The following is a 20,396-nucleotide window of genomic DNA, read 5'->3' on the forward strand; positions in this document are numbered from 1 at the left end:
TTGAGTTTAAGAAAGGCTGGTGTCTCTTTTCTAATTTTCACATTACGGGGAAGTGAATATTTCTGCAGAAGTTACCATCACATTATTACGCAGTTAAAGTGCTGCAATTCCAATAAATTATCTACCTCCAGGGAGAAGTTGTAAGGAAATTCAATTGGATTCTTTTTCATGAGGGTAAAAGAAACATTTGTAGTACTGCCCCTCCACTTGGTAGATTCACCTAGTTTGAACAAGCTACTACTGTAACTTTAATGACCAGCAGCTTTGTATAACAATAAAATAAGCTACAGAATGGTTGCAATATGTACTTTGATGGAAGCAGCTTGGCAGTGCTTATGTGAAACAGCTGTGGTGCAGTAACATCTCTGCTGACGTGGCCTATTTGATGAGAATCAAGTTTGAGCAACCGTCTGCTTTGGGATTTTTTCCCTCTCTGTTCCAAGTGTATGGAACTACTCAAAACCAAACAATATTATGGATGTGCAAATAATCATTTTACAGTTAGTTTATTTGATATTTTATGATGTAAAAATGGCAAGACCAGCATTTAATGCAACATATATATTAACGCCACCTTCACCTGCAGAAGGTGATGGTGAGCCACCTTGAACCACTTGTTGTGTTCGATAAATCACCGGATTCAGATAACAGAGTTTGATTCACTCAGTAATTTATTACACTACTAAATAAGGCACATACACTCACGTATCACCGAATATCCCCGAACGCATTTGCAAACCCCGAGTACACAGCAGAGCTCGCCGCAGGATGTTTCTACATGCACCCACGTAAACGCGCACGCACTCGCAAACTCATCAGAGCATGCCACAGGATGTTTCGTTCTTGATCACCTGCCACTATTCGCGACACGGTCCAGCTGAGTTTCTCTCACCGAAAGGGCGTCCAACACCATCCTTTATGGCATTTATTATCAGAGCAGATCGCGCCACTGCCCCCTCCCAGAGCCAATCAGTTCCTGTGGATTGGAGGATAGCAAATGTTATCCCACTTTTTAAGAAAGGAGGGAGAGAGAAAACGGGTAATTATAGACCAGTTAGTCTGACATCAGTGGTGGGGAAGATGCTGGAGTCAATTATAAAAGACGAAATTGCTGAGCATTTGGATAGCAGTAACAGGATCATTCCGAGTCAGCATGGATTTACGAAGGGGAAATCATGCTTAACAAATCTACTGGAATTTTAGAGTTGCTGCTTTACAGCGAATGCAGCGCCGGAGACTCAGGTTCGATCCTGACTACGGGTGCTGCACTGTAAGGAGTTTGTACGTTCTCCCCGTGACCTGCGTGGGTTTACTCCGAGATCTTCGGTTTCCTCCCACACTCCAAAGACGTACAGGTATGTAGGTTAATTGGCTGGGTAAATGTAAAAATTGTCCCTAGTGGGTGTAGGATAGTGTTAGTGTGCGGGGATCGCTGGGCGGCACGGACTTGGAGGGCCGAAAAGGCCTGTTTCCGGCTGTATATATATGATATGATGATATGATATGTAACTAGGAAAATTGACAGGGGAGAGTCAGTGGATGTGGTGTACCTCGACTTTCAGAAAGCCTTCGACAAGGTCCCACATAGGAGATTAGTGGGCAAAATTAGAGCACATGGTATTGGGGGTAGGGTACTGACATGGATAGAAAATTGGTTGACAGACAGAAAGCAAAGAGTGGGGATAAATGGGTCCCTTTCGGAATGGCAGGCAGTGACCAGTGGGGTACCGCAAGGTTCGGTGCTGGGACCCCAGCTATTTACGATATACATTAATGACTTAGATGAAGGGATTAAAAGTGCCATTAGCAAATTTGCAGATGATACTAAGCTGGGGGGTAGTGTGAATTGTGTGGAAGATGCAATAAGGCTGCAGGGTGACTTGGACAGGTTGTGTGAGTGGGCGGATACATGGCAGATGCAGTTTAATGTAGATAAGTGTGAGGTTATTCACTTTGGAAGTAAGAATAGAAAGGCAGATTATTATCTGAATGGTGTCAAGTTAGGAAAAGGGGATGTTCAACGAGATCTGGGTGTCCTAGTGCATCAGTCACTGAAAGGAAGCATGCAGGTACAGCAGGCAGTGAAGAAAGCCAATGGAATGTTGGCCTTCATAACAAGAGGAGTTGAGTATAGGAGCAAAGAGGTCCTTCTACAGTTGTACCGGGCCCTGGTGAGACCGCACCTGGAGTACTGTGTGCAGTTTTGGTCTCCAAATTTGAGGAAGGATATTCTTGCTATTGAGGGCGTGCAGCGTAGGTTCACTAGGTTAATTCCCGGAATGGCGGGACTGTCGTATGTTGAAAGGCTGGAGCAATTAGGCTTGTATACACTGGAATTTAGAAGGATGAGGGGGGATCTTATTGAAACATATAAGATAATTAGGGGATTGGACACATTAGAGGCAGGAAACATGTTCCCAATGTTGGCGGAGTCCAGAACAAGGGGCCACAGTTTAAGAATAAGGGGTAGGCCATTTAGAATGGAGATGAGGAAGAACTTTTTCAGTCAGAGAGTGGTGAAGGTGTGGAATTCTCTGCCTCAGAAGGCAGTGGAGGCCAGTTCGTTGGATGCTTTCAAGAGAGAGCTGGATAGAGCTCTTAAGGATAGCGGAGTGAGGGGGTATGGGGAGAAGGCAGGAACGGGGTACTGATTGAGAGAGATCAGCCATGATCGCATTGAACGGCGGTGCTGGCTCGAAGGGCTGAATGGCCTACTCCTGCACCTATTGTCTATTGTCTATTGTCTAAGCCCCCCTGTCTGCAACATTTCTGCGCAACTAGCGGCAGGGGGCGCGGGTGATCTACCCAAATATTCCTGTTGTGTTTTCACCAACATTACGCTTTCCAAGCTGGAAAAAGATGGAAAAGAGAGGTCATGGGGGCGGGACAAAACCAGGCAAATGATAGGTGGATATTCTTCGACCCTTCTCTTTCATCCTTTTGTCTCCTTGTCATCTCTAGCCTCTGTCACTTACTGTACCAGTATGCCACTTCTGCCAATCTACCCCCCTCACCTGTATTTACCCATTACTTCAAAGGTTTCAAAGGTCTTTTACTGTCACGTGTACCAATTAAGATACTGATATGCAAATTACCATATAGCCATACTAAAAATAAAGCAGCAAGACACACAACTACATAAAAGTTAACATAAACATCCACCACAGTGGACTCCCCACATTCCTCATTGTGATGAAAGGCAATAAAGTCCAATCTCCTTCCTCTTTATTCTCATGCTTTATTCATCCATTGGGGCGATCGAAGCTCCTGCAACCGGCAGTTGAAGCCACACGTGTCAGGGCGGTCGAAGCCCCCACGTCGGGGCGATCGAAGCTCCCGCGTCGGGGCAGTCAAAGCTACTGCAGCTTGGAGCTCCCGAAGTTGGTCTCTAACCAGAGACCGCGAGCACCACGATGTTAAAGACCACAGGCTCCCGTGGTTGGAGCTCAAAGGGATCGCAAGCTCCGCGATGTTAAGTCCTGCAGGCTCCCACTTTTGGAGCTCCCGAAGTCAGTCTCCAGCAAAGGCCGCCAACTCCTCGATGTTAGACTGCAGTGGGGACGGAGATACGGTACGGAAAAAAATCGCATCTCTGTCGAGGTAAGAATTTTAAAAAGTTTTCCCCAAACCCTCACCTCCACCCCCACATAAAACAAGCTAAAGAACATGAAAACATACATTTAACACATACTATTAAAACAACAAAGAGGGAAGGGACAAACAGACTGTTGGTTTCGTGCTGCCGCCATCTCCCTTTTCCAGCTTTATCCACCACTGCAAGCAGACAGTAAAAGGGTCCCCACCCAAAATGTTGCCTTTCCATTTCCTCCACTGATGCTGCCTGACTCACTGAGTTCCACCAGCAGTTTGTGTTTTGTTCAAGATTCCAGCATCTGCAGTTCCTTGTATCTCCATATAAAAACAAGAAACATAAATAACTTACTGCAAGAAAGTAAAGGCACAATATTCCTAATGTGTGCAGCAGGGTTTCAAGATTCATCGCCTTGGCACAGATGAAAAGTTCTTCATCTTGCAATATTTTTTTAATTGCATCTCTGCCAATTGCTCAACATGACTGCAAACGTGAGAAAACGCTTTCCGTGCCATACATTCGAGTGAGAAAATGCCAAACATAAGAATTGGAGTACTAAAGCAGCTGTTCCACTTGACATGGATGTAAGGTATTGTCAATCATGAACAATACATTTTTTTAATCAATCCGTTTCAGAAAGGCAAAATTATTGGAAAAAGTCATTCTTATATTATGTTTTCCTTCTCAAGGTACTGCATGGTAGGTTGGTCTGGAAAGTTAGATCGCCGGGCTCAGGATGAGCTAGCCGATTAGATACTAAATTGACTTGAAAGTAGGAGACAGATTGGAAGTGGTTATTTTTCAGACAAGAGGCCCGATAGTAAAGAAGATCATCTAAGATTACAGTGATCTTGATCAATGGGCCAAGGAATGGCAGATGTCGTTCAATTTGGGTAAATGCACTGTTGCATTTTGGTAGAGAAAACAAGGGCAAGATATGTACCGTAAATGGTAGGGGCCCAGGGAGTGCTGTAGAACAGAGATACTCAGAGTGCATGTACATAATTCTTGAAAGTGGCAACGCAGGCAGACAGGAGGGTGAAGAACACATTTGACACACCTGCCTCAATTGATCATTGTTTTTCAGGAGTTAGACGTCATGGTATAGCTATACAAAATATTAATAAGGCAGCATTTAGAGTACACTGTACAGTTCTGGCTATCCTGCTTTAGGTAAGGTTGTTAAATTGGAATGGGTGCAAGAAAAGATCTACAAGAAAGTGAACAGGTGTAGATGGTTTGCGTTTAAAGAGAAGGTAGAACAGAGGAAGTGGAGGGGTGACCTGACAGAGGTTTATAAAATCTTGCAGGGCAGAGAAAAGGTGAGTAGCTGTAGTATTTTCCCCCAGGTATTAGAGTCTGAAGGTGAGGTCTAAGGTGAGAGGGAAAGATTTAAAAGAGACCCAAGGAACAGCATTCTCACACAGAGGAATGGTGCTTATATGTGAATCAATAGGTCAGAGGAAATTGAGTCACAGAATGTTACAGCGCAGAAACAGGCCCTTCGATCCAACTTGGCCCCACACTGGTCACACCTACCTGTGTTTAGCCCATATCCCTCTAAACCTATCCTATCCATGTACCTGTCTAAATATTTCTTAAACATTGCAACAGTACCTGCCTCTTCCAGCAGCTCGTTCCATACACCTACCACCCTTTGTGTGAGAAAGTTACCCCTCGGGTTCCTATTCAATCTTTTCCCCCCTCACCTTAAACTTATCTCCTCTGGTTATCAATTCCCCTACTCTGGGCAAGAGGCTCTGTGCGTCCATCCGAACTATTCTTCTCATGATTTTGTACACCTTAGAGGTGTCATTGTCCTATGCTCCAAGGAATAGAATCCGATCCTACTCAATCTCTCCCTATGGCTCAGGCCCTCGAGTCCTGGCAACATCCTGGTAAACCTTCAATGCACCCTTTCGAGCTTGACAACATATTTCCTATAAAATGGTGCCCAAAACTGAACACAATACTCTAAAGTGCGGCCTGACCAACTTATTATACAACTCCATCATGACCTTTGAATTTTTATACTCAATGTTCTGACTGATGATAAAATGGCGGAAGAGGGTAAACATATGCCATTTAAAAGCCATTTGGAAAGGTACATAGATAGGAAAGGTTTGGAGGAACTTGGTCCAGGTGCAGGCAAGTGGGATCAGCTCAATTAGGTAACTAGGACAGCATGGATGTGTTAGGCTGAAGGTCCTGTTTTCATGCTGTATGACTCTGTTCTGACTATTGCCCATACATTTCTGCATTTGTACGTATGTTATTTATAAAGTGAATGTATTTGTTATTATTCAATATTATTCAACTGATTGAAGCTAAGAAAAGCCTTGCACAAAATTTTTTAAATGCTTTTTATCGTGTAAAATTTAGCAAGGCACAAACCAACTGCAATCGTTATAGATAATAACATATTTCCACAAGTATGATTTATTTTTAACCATATCAGCTTTGGGATGTGAACTAAAAGCAAGGATTGGGTCCTAGATTCGTTAAATGGTGATCATAATGACACCTACTTTATATTCCCTTGAAGTATTGTTCACAATCTTTGGGATACATTGTTTTAATGGCTTTTCAATCAGAGGATTCCCAAATATTTTTTTGTATCGTTTCCTCTTAGACAGGAGCTGTTCCAGGTACCTAGAGACTGTGCCAGGACTTGGTTTGTCTGCTTGTTTAAGACAAGTTCACAGCAATTATCAGAAACATAGTTGACTTACCCCAAGCTGAGAGACTTGGTGTGGGTTTATACAATCAGTCCCTTGTCTCTGATCAAATAATAATCACCCCAACTGCCCCCTCCTTCCATCCCTCCACAAACTGAACTACATTATATTTTTCTTCCCCGTTCATTGTTTAGTGATTGCATTGTTTATGCTGACTTTTTGCAACACAATCAAAAGGTATTCATGTCTAATATTTCCATGGTTCCATTTCTGGACCAAAAACCAACTGCTGGAAAATCTCAGTGGGTCAGGTACCATCTGTGGAGGCAGAGGGATAGTCAAGGTTTTGGGTCGGGTCCCAAGATTAGTATTTAATGTAATCATTATGTGATGTAATAAACTTGGTGCAAGGCTACACCAAATCCAATAAATCCTATGTTTTTAGAAAAGGTTTCATTTACAGTGCTCTCCATAATGTTTGGGACAAAGACCCATCATTTATTTATTTGCCTCTGTATACCACAATTTTAGATTTGTAATAGAAAGAATCACATGTGGTTAAAGTGCACATTGTCAGATTTTAATAAAGGCCATTTTAATATATTTTGGTTTCACGGTGTAGAAATTACAGCATTGTTTATGCATAATTGTTTATGCCCATTTCAGGGCACCATAATGTTTGGGACACAGCAATGTAATGTAAATGAAAGTAGTCATGTTTAGTATTTTGTTGCATATCCTTTGCATGCAATGACTGCTTGAAGTCTGCGATTCATGGACATCACCAGTTGCTGGGTGTCTTCTCTGGTGATGCTCTGCCTGACCTGTATTGCAGCCGTCTTTAGTTTATGCTTGTTTTGGGGGCTAGTCCCTTTCAGTTTTCTCTTCAGCATATAAAAGGCATGCTTAATTGGGTTCAGATCGGGTGGTTGACATGGCCCCTCAAGAATTGACCATTTTTTAGCTTTGAAAAACTCCTTTGTTGCTTTAGCAATATGTTTGGGATCATTGTCTTGCTGTAGAATGAACCGCCAGCCAATGAGTTTTGAGGCATTTGTTTGAACTTGAGCAGATAGGATGTGTCTATACACTTCAGAATTCATTATGCACACCATCAGCAGTTGTATCATTAATGACAATAAGTGAACCAGTGCCTTCAGCAGCCACACATGCCCAGGCCATAACACCCCCACCACCATGTTTCATAGATGAGGTGGTATGCTTTGGATCTTGGGCAATTCCTTCTCTCCTCCATACTTTGCTCTTGCCATCACTCTGATAAAAGTTAACCGTTTCATCTGTCCACAAGACCTTTTTTCCAGAACTGTGGTTGCTCTTTTAAGTACTTCTTGGCAAACTGTAACCTACCCATTCTATTTTTGTGGTTAACCAGTGGTTTGCATCTTTCAGTGTAGCCTCTGTATTTCTGTTCATGGTCTTCTGCAGACAGTGGTCATTGACAAATCCACACCTGACTCCTGAAGAGTATTTCTGATCTGTCGGACAGGTGTTTGGGGATTTTTCTTTATTCTAGAGAGAATTCTTCTGTCATCAGCTGTGAAGGTCTTCCTTGGCCTGCCATTCCCTTTGTGATTAGTAAGCTCACCAGTGCTTTCTTTCTTCTTAATGATGTTCCAAACATTTGATTTTGGTAAGCCTAAGGTTTGGCTGATGTCTCGAAGTTTTATTCGTGTTTCTCAGTCTCATAATGGCTTCTTTGACTTTCATTGGCACAACTTTGTTCCTCATGTTGATAAACAGCAATAAAAGTTTCCAAAGGTGATGGAAAGACTGGAGGAAAGCTAGGTGCTGAGAGCTCTCTTATACATGCATGTAGGAGGCATTCAAAAAAACACACCTGAGCAATTACAAGCACCTGTGAAGCCATGAGTCTCAAACATTATGGTGCCCATAAATGGGGGGACTCTGTATAAACAATGCTGTAATTTCTACATGGTGAAACCAAAATGTATAAAAATGGCCTTTATTAAAATCTGACAATGTGCACTTTAACCATATGTGATTTTTTAAATCTATTTCAAATCTCAAATTGTGGAGTACAGAGGCAAATAAATAAATGATGGGTCTTTGTCCCAAACATTATGGAGGGCACTGTATATATTGATTTTACAGGAAAAAAAGAAAATGACTCAGCTCGTCATTTGAAACTTTGTGCCTGGAGTTTGCACTTGCTTAGCATCGTTACAGCTACGATTACCAAGTTCAAAAAACACTAATAAAGAAATCCACAACCACCAGTTGCCAAAAACTTTGCGAATGCAAGTAATTTTAAAACACTGGCATTGAGATCCAGGATTCTGCTGTTAATCGCGATACACTGGTTTTAAGATTTAGTGATCCTTCAGACTTGAGCTGTATTCCCTCCCTGTACTGTAATGTTCAGCCACATAACTAACATTGCATTGTGGCAACCTTTGTTAAGTAATTCCAAGGGACATTACAAGAATGCAGACAGCTTGGGATAACAGGGGAGAAAGATAGTTAAAAATTAGAAAATAGTGTTATGTAGAGCTACTATTTTGTTGCTTAGTAACAAGAAGTATTTTTCCTTCCAGTTCAGAATGGAAAATGAGAATGATTGGCAATTGAAACACATTTCCAATTCCTGTGCCATGTTGTAATGTGGGAAGTAGACAGTAACATTTATCTTTATTCGTGGGATAAAGATAGTATTGACTTGAAAGGTTTTAATCTTTTGAAACTAGATTTTCTTTGATATTTCAAAGCTGTGGCTCAAAAAAATAATAATTTGTGCACTTAAGCATAATATAAAAGTAATTTTGTGTAGAAAAAAGTGATCTACTTTACCCAGGTGTCATGCTCATTATGCAGATGAATAGAAAAAAGTAGAGTTTGTATAGATTTTAAGAGGTTTGCTTCCAAGAACAGTTCAATGAAAATGTAAAGAAAGGGAAAAGAAATGTAATTTATATACTGAGAAAATATTGTAAATTAGCATAGATAAATTAAATATTAAGTGAAAGAGAGAGAGAGAAAATTGAAGGGAGTGAAATTTTGTTTTTCTGAAATATTCTCGCAATTAAAATATAACAGAACTGCACGGTGGCACAGCGGTAGAGTTGCTGCCTTACAATGAATGCAGCACCGGAGACATGGGTTCAATCCCGACAACAGGTGCTGTCAGTACAGAGTTTGTACGTTCGCCCCGTGACCTGCGTGGGTATTCTCCGAGATCTTCGGTTTCCTCCCGCACTCCAAAGACATACAGGTTTGTAGGTTAATTGGCTTGGTGAATGTAAAAATTGTCCCTAGAGTGTGTAGGATAGTGTTAATGTGCGGGGATCGCTGGTAGGCGTGGGCCGTAGAGCCTGTTTCCGCGCTGTATCTCTTAACTAAACTAGAATGAAACAGAACACTTGAAATAATTTTCATGCTCATCAGAATGTTTGGCAGTCATCATGTTCTTTAAAAGGTCTGTAGACTAAAAATGGCAATTTTACCTCATCAAAAGAAGCCACACCATTCAATGCATTTAATTTCACTGGGCAGGCACAAAGTAAGATACCATTTTTGTATTGGGTGATCATTTGCCCTTCACCTGAAACTGTTTTGCCCTTTGTGCATATGCCTCATCTGCCTCATTGCTACTTAGGTAAAATATTTTTTTGTTCGTAGAGCCTGAGGAAGGGTCCCGACCCAAAATGGCACTTATCCATGCTCTCCAGAGATGCTGCCAGACCCACTGAGTCATTCCAGTATTTTGTATCTAATTTTGTTTTGTTTGGTTCTTTTTGCCTGCAACCTTTAGCACAAACTGTTCTGTTATTTTTATTTGCTTAAAATATGTTTCTCTATTCCTGCATGCCTTAAAGGAGGCTTTGCAGTTTAATTAAATATTTTCATAAGCCATTCCAAACATTTGATCAAATCAGAAACAAATTACTCACTGGAAATTACTTCGCTGAACTCAACTAGAGCAGCACCAAGGCAGTGATGGAAAGGACCAACCATGATTTGCAATGCTGAGGAAGGTCTGTGTAGATGTGAGGCTATCACAGTTGATAACTATTTAGAATGCTCTTTATATCAAATCCAAATTAGGACTTGGCAGGATTTCTGTTGGACTGGTAACTCATCAAGAGTCTGAGCTTTCAGCTGAAATGTTGAGAAACTTGAGGGAAGATTGGAAATGGCTTCTATTTGCTTGAAGTTAAGTTTCCAGGCTGGACTAAATGGGTTGCCCATTTTCAATTATACTAACTTCAAAATGTCATCAGCTAATTCATAAACTAAACATGAATTTATGAACATTAAATAAACCGAAGGCTGAATTTATGTTCCAAATTTAGAGTTGCATTGACCCTTGCTAATGATGGAATGCCATGCGAGACTACTTCATCTGTTTGTTTTTCAGGATCATTTTTTGCTGCCAGCTATCAGCCATAACAAGACAACCAGACCAAAAATGTCTCTTGTTCTACCAGCAATGAACATTGATGGTAAGTGATGCACACGAGTGAAAGATTAATATAGTGGATAGCTTTCCGAGTGTTAATTCTTACAGGTACAAAATGTACATGTGAACATTTAGGGAAAACCTACATGAAGTAAATGCTTGTGAAACACTTGGAGATTTGATTCAAAAATATGAAAGAGGAAGAATGTCAATTACTGTTAAAATGTTATGTTTTATTTGAGTTGGAATATTCATTCTTGATTTAAAACAAAATCAGAAGTCATGGAATTACAGATCAGTTAATGAAACATAAATGGAGAGGTTTCAAAGAGATAAAGATTGGTCAGGAGAATAATGACAACATTTCCAAAATACTTAATTACTCTGGGTAATGATTGTGTAAAGCTCCCATGGAAAAATCGCAAGAAATCCAAACTCTTTGCTCCTCCCATCTTCATTTGCTATTTGGCGTAATGTTCTTTCCTGGATTTTCCATGCAGACTTCTGAATCGCCAAAACAAGACGTAGAAACCAGTTTTCAAACCCTTCTTGCTTTCAACGTCCAAAAGTGGGCAGGTGCTCTTCATAGTAAATAAATAAGATGTTCACTTCATAAAACAATTTTTTTTAAATGGATAAGATAGATTTTTTTTTTCAGAACCATGAAGGCTATTTTATCCATGCTTGTTTTTTTCATGATACGATCATTGTATCATTCTTTTGAAAATCGCTGCTTGTTATCTGTTGAATCAACCTATATTCATCAACACAGTTGACTTTTTTACCTTTCCTATCATGATAGGAAATAGATGCGCCAGTTCTCATCTTTAATTAAAATTGCATTGCCTGCATGTTTCTGTTGACCTCAACCTGACTGCTTATGTGCTGTGGAGGAACAGAAAATTGGAATCTGAACCCATTCATTCTTGTTGAATTACTTTGAAACAATGAAAACTGCCAAATTATAGTCTGGTTTAAACATGAAAGATGATGTACTTGTGCAACGTCTGAGGTAAACAATGATGAAATTAGTAGTTCAAAATGTCAACCACAGATTGCCGACTTTGTGCAGCCAAGCCAAAGTACTTCACTTTCTTCTGATGTTGACATCTCTTTACAACTTTACAATTCTAACTCTTACTTTGTTTTTTGGAAAACATTTTGCTGTGTTTTTATTTCAGACACCATACTGAGGGATTTATATCAATTGCTCATTGAGTAGGATGCTGCAGGTTACAAAGAATCAGAAGAGTTGAAATAAACTGGTAGTGAGAGGCTTTATCTTTGAGCAGACAGTGGGAGGAGGGCATAACACCAAAGTCAAGAATTCAATCATTCAGTTTCCTGGGAATGAATGAGTTGGAGGAAATTGCATCTGAACCCTTCCACTTTCTACACTGACTTGTTTGACTGGCCAGTAGTTATTTCCTTGGTTATTCTCTGACTGATTCCACTACATGATTTACAATATTCAAAAAAGCTTCAAGGCTTGCATTAATAGTCTCTGATTAGCTGAAATCATTCATCACTTGTGTAAGAAGGAACTACAGATGCTGGTTTAGACCGAAGATAGACTGAAAAAGCTGGAGTAACTCATTTTGGTTCGAGACCCTTCCTCGACCTGAAATGTCACCCAATCCTTTAGACCAAGACAAGCATGTGGATCAAATTTGTTATTTTATTCAAAGTTTTATTTTATCCATTTACTGCATGTGGATATCACTGGCAGAGCCACTATTTATTACTCTTCTGTAATTGTCATCAACAAGGCGTGCTGCCTTCTTCACCTGCTGAAATCTTGGTGAAGCCACCCCCACAATGTTATTATTTATGGTGTTCCAGGATTTATGGTGTTCCAGGACCGAGTAAAATGAAAGCAAACATATTGAAAATTTGGATGCTGTGTAGCTTGGAGAAGAATCTGTAGGTGGTGGTGTTCCCTTGCACCTGCAGCTACCTGCCTTTTAGGCAGTCACAGATTTGGAAAATGGTGTTAACGTTTGAGGCAATTAATTGCAGTGCATTTTGTGGATGGCATGATGTTCCAGTATCTGAAGGCTCAGGATGATGGATGAGGTGTCAAGGAAATGGATTGCTTTATGCTGGACAATGTTGAAAACATAGAAAACATAGACATAGAAAATAGGTGCAGGACTAGGCCATTGGGACCTTCGAGCCTGCACCGCCATTCAATATGATCATGGCTGATCATCCAACTCAGTATCCTGTGCCTGCCTTCTCTCCATACACCCTGATCCCTTTAGCCACAAGGGCCACATCTAACTCCCTCTTAAATATAGCCAATGAACTGGCCTCAACTACCCTCTGTGGCAGAGAATTCCACAGATTCACCACTCTCTGTGTGAAAATAAACTTTCTCATCTCGGTCCTAAAAGACTTCCCCCCCTTATCCTTAAACTGTGACCCCTTGTTCTGGACTTCCCCAACATTGGGAACAACCCTTAAGAATTTTGTAAGTTTCTATAAGATCCCCCCTCAATCTTCTAAATTCCAGCGAGCACAAGCCGAGTCTATCCAGTCTTTCTTCATATGAAAGTCCTGCCCTCCCAGGAATCAATCTGGTGAACCTTCTCTGTACTCCCTCTATGGCAAGAATGTCTTTCCTCAGATTAGGAGACCAAAACTGTACGCAATACTCCAGGTGTGGTCTCACCAATGCCCTGTACAACTGCAGCAGAACCTCCCTGCTCCTATACTCAAATCCCCTCGCTATGAATGCCAACATACCATTCGCTTTCTTCACTGCCTGCTGCACCTGCATGCCTACTTTCAATGACTGGTGTACCACGACACCCAGGTCTCGTTGCATCTCCCCTTTTCCTAATCGGCCAACATTCCTGCTCTTGCCACCAAAGTGGATAACCTCACATTTATCCACATTATACTCCCTACAGCTAACACTGCCCCCCAGCTTCGTGTCATCCGCAAACTTGGAGATGTTGCATTCAATTCCCTCGTCCAAATCATTAATATATATTGTAAATAGCTGGGGTCCCAGCACTGAGCCTTGCGGTATCCCACTAGTCACTGCCTGCCATTCTGAAAAGGACCAGTTTATTCCTACTCTTTGCTTCCTGTCTGCCAGCCAGTTCTCTATCCACATCAATACTGAACCCACAATACCATGTGCTTTAAGTTTGCATACTAATCTCTTATGTGGGAGCTCAGTGCTTTGTGAATGAAGCAGGTATTCCTTTTACATCTGCACTGACTACATTTAAAAATTGAGGATACAAGGAACTGCAGATGCTCGTTTACAAAAAAAACATTAAGTGCTTTAGTAACTCAGATCGTCAGTCAGTATCTCTGGAAGACATCTCTGGTGACATTTCTAGTCGGGACCCTTCTTCAGATGTTGGACACAGTAGAGAAATTCTGTGTAAATCACAGACCATACATGGTCATGTCATGATGTGGATGAAATACAACAAGCAACGTAACTCAATTCATGGGATAGACAATTTAAGGATAGACATGAAACGTTTTCAAATGTGACATCCACTTGCATCTGCCACCAGCATTCTTAAACGTGGGACTGAGAAGCCTAATATTTATTGTAAGCGTCCCTGTAATAATTAAATTGGCAGAATTCTTTTTGAACGTTATAATTTTGGTATTCCATTCAACAAAGTTGCTTTCAAAGACCCTCAAGGCCTTTGTCAAAAAAATGCAGATATCAACTAGAAAAATTAAATTTCAATGATAATTGTGTTTAACACAATCCGTTCACTGTACCAAGACAATGTCCATTCACAAATAATTAAATTCAAAACAAGCTTGTTTTCTTCCTGTGAGGCTGTAGGTTAATTGAGTTATTTTGAAATAGTTAAACTAGACAGCCGATATCCAAACTGTGTTCCTTTTTTATTTTTAATGTCTCCCACCATTTATATTTATCAAGGGCTTTTACTACAAATTTTCTTGATAAGACTTTGCTCTCATGTTTACATTCAATTAAAATTAAAAATAAATTGCAGACAAGTTTAATTTAGCAGAAACTCTTTTCCCATGCTGAGGGTGCATAAAAGATTTTAGAGGTTGTAGTAAAGGTTTAGCAGAATGATGCCTGGATTAGAAGGCATACAAATGAGAAGTTGGATAAACTTGAATTGTTTCCTCTGGAACGTCGGAGGTTGAGAAAAAACCTTACCAAAATACATTAAATTATGAGGCATAGATAGGAGAGAGAGTCAGCCTTGAAGGCACGGCTTTAAGGTGAGAGGGCCAAAGTTCAAAGGAGATGTGTGGGGAAAATCTTTTACACAGAGAATTGTGCATGCCTGGAACGTACTGCCAGCAGTGGTGGTGGAGGCAGGAATGATAGTGGCATTTAAGAGCTTTTTGATAGGCACATGGATATGCAGGAAATGGAGGAATATGAATCATGTGCAGGCAGAGGACAATAGTTTAACTTGGTACCATGTTCAGCATGGATTTTGTGGGCCAAAGGGCCTGCTCCTCTGCAGTACTATTCTATGTTCTGTGTGCTATTTTCTGTTTATGCATGTCGTCCAAAAACAATTCACATTTCTTTGCAATATTACCTACTTGGTCTTAAATGCACATTTTGCTTGGAAGATTTAAAATGTTAGACATTGTAAGATGCAGTTGTATCAAAGTTCTTTAATTACCAGTGGGTCAGAGGCAGAGACTGATTATTTTTGTAATCGGGCAGCTTTTTAACAAACTCAAAGGTGCTTCTTCATGCGGAAGAGCATTCTCTAATTTACCCATGCGGATGGTTCACAGATGAATTCTAATCATATTAGTTACATGGGTATCATTCATAATAGTGAAGGAGCATGCATCACCATTACCCACAGAATGATTAGTATATAAGGGAATTTATAGAAAAATAGCTGGAGTTCAAGAGAGTACCAAAACAAAAACCAAAGTACAAATGTCAGGAAATGAAGGATGAAGCTCAAGATCGGCTGGAAAATATTGCTGCAAGATTTTGCAATTTAAAAAAAAAAGATTTTCAATTTGATCTTGCAATATGTTTATACCCAGAGAAAATGTCTTGCAAGGGTCTCAGAATAGATAAGTTAGGCAATTAAAATAGCAAAGATGCACATGTTTCATAAATCTTTGGTGGACAGGAGGATGTTGGGAAAGAAGAGTAGAACATATGGGAAAAACTGTCAAAGTTTACTCAAACCCATTCCAGTCGATATTATGGGCTAGTTGAAAGGTTCAGTGATAATATGGGTGCACTATATGATTATCAAAAATGATTGCGTTTCATTTATGACAAGTCTATACAAGTGTTCACCCAAAGACATAAATTATAATCCTGTTTCTGTATTTTCCCAGTGAGATTAAGGCAGAAGCATTTCATACTCTTACAATTTGGAATGAAAAAATACCAGGTAAAAGAGAGAAAACATTGCAAATGGATTTGGAGCAGTTACCTGTTGTGAAAAAAAAGTGAATACAACGACATACTTAATATATATTCCATAATGTTTAAGAAAGATGTACTTCGTGGGTGTTCAATGAATATAAAATGAATTGGCAGAGAGATGCTTTATGGAGTTATAAGAGGTATTAACTTTCAATGTCTAGACATTAGAAATTACTTTTTTAAACAAATGGAACTATACGGTGTGTTGTTAGATCTAAAATGGTCCTTTAAATTAAGCCAAAAAAATGGGAACAGAATACTTAAATTTCAATTAGTGGAAAGCATATTTAAAATTGCCATGATGTGAAAAAAATCCAAGAATGAAAACTATGTGGCATAATCTGCAAAGCGAGAAATAAAATCAAAACCATTTGGCATATTGAATATACAGCTGGATGTAATCACGATAGAGCTAAGGTGCAGAAAGTACAAGTTTCAACGCATGAGTGATCTTTTATCATCATTGATCTTTCTTACATTCTTAAAGAAGCCACATTGAGTTTACTGTGGATGAATGAACGAAATTATTTTCTGAATTTCCAAATTATTTTCTGAAATTAAAAAACTATCTGATTTTTAAAACCTTAGTAGCAGTAAGTACTGTCTGAAAATATTAGAGAAGCGAAGTGGAACCATATGTTGCACTACTGGAATTGTATGACTGGTGCAGATATGGAGGATGCAAGCTTCCTGTGGTGGTGCACATGTCCAGAGATGCGAGTTGCAACACAAGTGTTGTCCATGCAGCAATTGAACTTATCCTTGTAGCTTCTCCAGATATCAATGTTCTTTAAGGTCAGCTGGTTTTCAACAGTGAGCCTACATACTTTCCATGAGGCTTTCCATCCAGAAGGAAATCCTTGCTTTTTCACGGAACCTGAAGCCAATTGTCCCACCCAACAGCTCTGTCAGCTGCAATTAACTAATACAAGATGCACTGGGGAAAAACAGGGATGTAATGTGAAATTTGCATCCTATCTTTAATAAATGGAATGCTGGATTATTGTTCCAAATCTTCAACTATCTGAAAAGTCTGAACAAATTGGGACTCTACTAGAAAAGAGAATGAAAATAAATCTTTAAAAATGTGAGATTTGATCAGATAATGGCAGAGATGACATTTGTATAAAAAAAGACACAAAATGCTGGAGTAACTCGGGGGGGGGGGGGGGGGGGGTCAGGCAGCATTTTTGGATGGTGGTGTTTCGGGTCAGGACCCTTTTTCAGTCCAAAGAAGGATCCCAACCCGAAATGTAACCTACCCATGTTCTCCACGAATGCTGCCTGACCCGTTGAGTTACTCCAGCACTTTGTCTTTTTTTGTAAACCAGCATCTGCAGTTCCTTAACCCATAAATTTGTGACCCATAAATACAAGATAGTCACTAATAAACTTTTTAAGGAATTCAAATGAAATATCATTATACAGAAAACAGTGAGAAAGTGGAACAAAATAAGGTAGAGAGTTAAGTTATAACAAATATTCATTTCATTGGAAACAAATAAATCCATAAGGAAAAAGAAATGGAAGGATAAGTTGATAAGATGCTTTTTAGTTCCCTTTAATTTGTTTTCAAAATTCATGAAATAATAGATTGGGTTCAGATTGTTATGATGATTTCAATTCATATTTCAATTTTATATATTATATCACTTTCACGGGAGCAAATATGCAGGAAAATAAAAGAGAACTGCAAAAACAATGGGGTAGTTTAACTATCCCAATGTAAACTACCCCACTGTCAGAAGGCAGTGGAGGCCAAGTCTCTGAATGCATTCAAGAGAGAGCTAGATAGAGCTCTTAAGGATAGCGGAGTCACGGGGTATGGGGAGAAGGCAGGAACGGGGTACTGATTGAGAATGATCAGCCATGATCACATTGAATGGTGGTTCTGGCTCGAAGGGCCAAATGGCCTACTCCTGCACCTATTGTCTATTGTCTAAATTGGGGTGGTAACAGCATTAAGGACAAAGGAGTGAATTGTTTCCAGAAGGCGTCCAGAATAATTTCCTAGAATACTACATTTCTCATCCAACAAGGAAGAAGGCATTGCTGGGTCAGAATCGGAGAATTTAAGTAAGTGAAGAGCGATTTTCACTAGGGGAATGTTTAAAAGATAGTGAGAACCAAATCTTCATAGGGAAAACTGTAACAGAACAATGAGCTGTATTTAAGGAAGAGGTTCAGGTATGGTTGTGGTATGGGAAGAACAAACAGTTCTGAATATCAGTAAAGACCAGGCTGATTCCAAAAGAATCAGTAAAGTCAAAATTGAAATGAGTGGCAAAGAGACTATATAAGAAGAGATGGATTGTCTGCATAAATGGGTATCCAAAAATGTTCTATATGCATATATATTGTAATAGTTTATTGAGGAATGGGCCTTGTTAAGGACAAAATGAAAACTTGCAACATAGATGTTGAGGGTCATTTTCAGGTATTAAACGAATACTATACATCTATCATCACTCGAAATGTTTCCAAAGTAATAACAAAGTGATAATGGAGATTCAAGATATGTTGAAAATTGATACAGAGCTATGAGTAAAATTGGGGATATATCCTCGAAGATTGAGGAAAGTGGATTAATCATATATCATATCATATATATACAGCCGGAAACAGGCCTTTTCGGCCCACCAAGTCCGTGCCGCCCAGCGATCCCCGTACATTAACACTATCCTACACCCACTAGGGACAATTTTTACATTTTTACATTTACCCAGCCAAATAACCTACATACCTACATAATCAAGGCCGGAGATATGTTCAGAGTTTACTGTGTTTAACCAATTTGATAGTAGTGAGGTAGCAAGTTAAGTTGAAGTGTACATGAATCTCAAAAAACTTTTGAGAATTTACCACGTATCAGGGCTATCAACGACGTTAAAACAAGTGACAGAAAAGAGATTATTGACATACAGTAGATGTGAAGTTAGCTAAATAATGCACACAGAGGATTATGGTGAATGATTCATTTGGGAAGATGAATTGAGGCATTCCACAGGGGTCAGTGCTTGGATCGATCGATATTAATAAAATAGTCACCGGATACAGGCCACAATTTTAAATTTGCGGATGACATTAAATTTGGCATTATTGTAAACTGTGAAGAGGAGAGTGATAGATTCGAGCAGGGTATAAACAGGCTAATGGAATGTTGATGAAAAAGATTGTTACATTTACAGTGTATTAGATATGGAATTCATTGCGATTAGAAGGAGATAAAAAATGGTGATTGGAGTATGGTTCGGCCACTGTCCACTGAATATGCATTTACATTGGCTCACACAACTGAGAATTAGTGAATAGTGAGATATGATAGAAGGTGAAATAGCTGAAGATCATGTTGGAAAAGAAAGTAATGTATCCAGCATATACAAGTATATCTCGCATACTGCTGCTTTGCTATAGCACTCTTTGAATTTGGAGCCTTTTTTTCTCTCAAAAAATTAATAAAGAGGCTGCAGAATGTGGCGAGATAAAGTGACTTGCCCATAAAGTTTTCCCAAATGTGGAGGTTTTGTATTAGACTTACCCTCTGCCACTTACAACACAACGACTTCCAACCCTTTAAAAGTCTTGCTGGTGAGTCTCAGTCCGTTCCACGGTTTTAATAATAATAACTTTTATTTATATAGCACTTTTCATGCAATTGAATGCAGCCCAAAGTGCTTTTTAAAAAAATGATTTTTAATGATTGCTGGGACTTAATAGGTAGCATGGAAATGCTTTTGAAAGCACTGCCGCAGCAGAGGCGCAATTGTCATTTGGAGCCATTGTGTCGGATGCGCAGAGTTGTTTAAGTGACAGCCATGGCTGTGCCTGTGGGGTTGCAGGCTCATTCTGCCAGGTGAGGTGATTTTCCCCAGCCACCGGGAGACCGGTGGAGTGCAAGGGCTTTGCATTGGCAAAAATCCATTCCTTCTCTCCAGGGATGCTGCCTGTCCCGTTAAGTTACTCCAGTTTTGTGTCTATGGTTTAATCCAACATCTACAGCTCCTTCCTGCACGTTATCAGTCAATATTTTCATATTGCATGTACTTAACATGAAATTTCTATACTCCTATGCAGCTTTGCATTGCCTATTAAATGTTGAATAACTCTGGTGCAGTTGGAGTTATTGATATTTATAGTACTTTATTTATTTATGCTGTTTCAGCCTCAACATTGGACTTTCTGTAAAAAAATATATAATTTCAATATCATTTAATCAATAATATTTGCCCCAAATGGATTTGTTTTAAGTATACTGTAGTT

The 20,396-nt window shown here is 39.7% G+C and overlaps 1 protein-coding gene across 1 annotated transcript in view; it reads left to right on the forward strand.

Annotated features, from left to right (window-relative positions):
- Positions 1-20,396, forward strand: part of atf6 (activating transcription factor 6) — a 214,223-nt gene that overhangs the window by 139,866 nt on the left and 53,961 nt on the right. Inside the window, exon 15 of the mRNA XM_078407413.1 lies at positions 10,667-10,751. Coding sequence (XP_078263539.1) covers positions 10,667-10,751 — 85 coding nt within the window. The remainder of the gene's footprint in view (positions 1-10,666; positions 10,752-20,396) is intronic.

Source organism: Rhinoraja longicauda, chromosome 11, assembly GCF_053455715.1.
Source record: "Rhinoraja longicauda isolate Sanriku21f chromosome 11, sRhiLon1.1, whole genome shotgun sequence".
In the NCBI taxonomy this organism is placed as follows: Eukaryota; Metazoa; Chordata; class Chondrichthyes; order Rajiformes; family Arhynchobatidae; genus Rhinoraja; species Rhinoraja longicauda.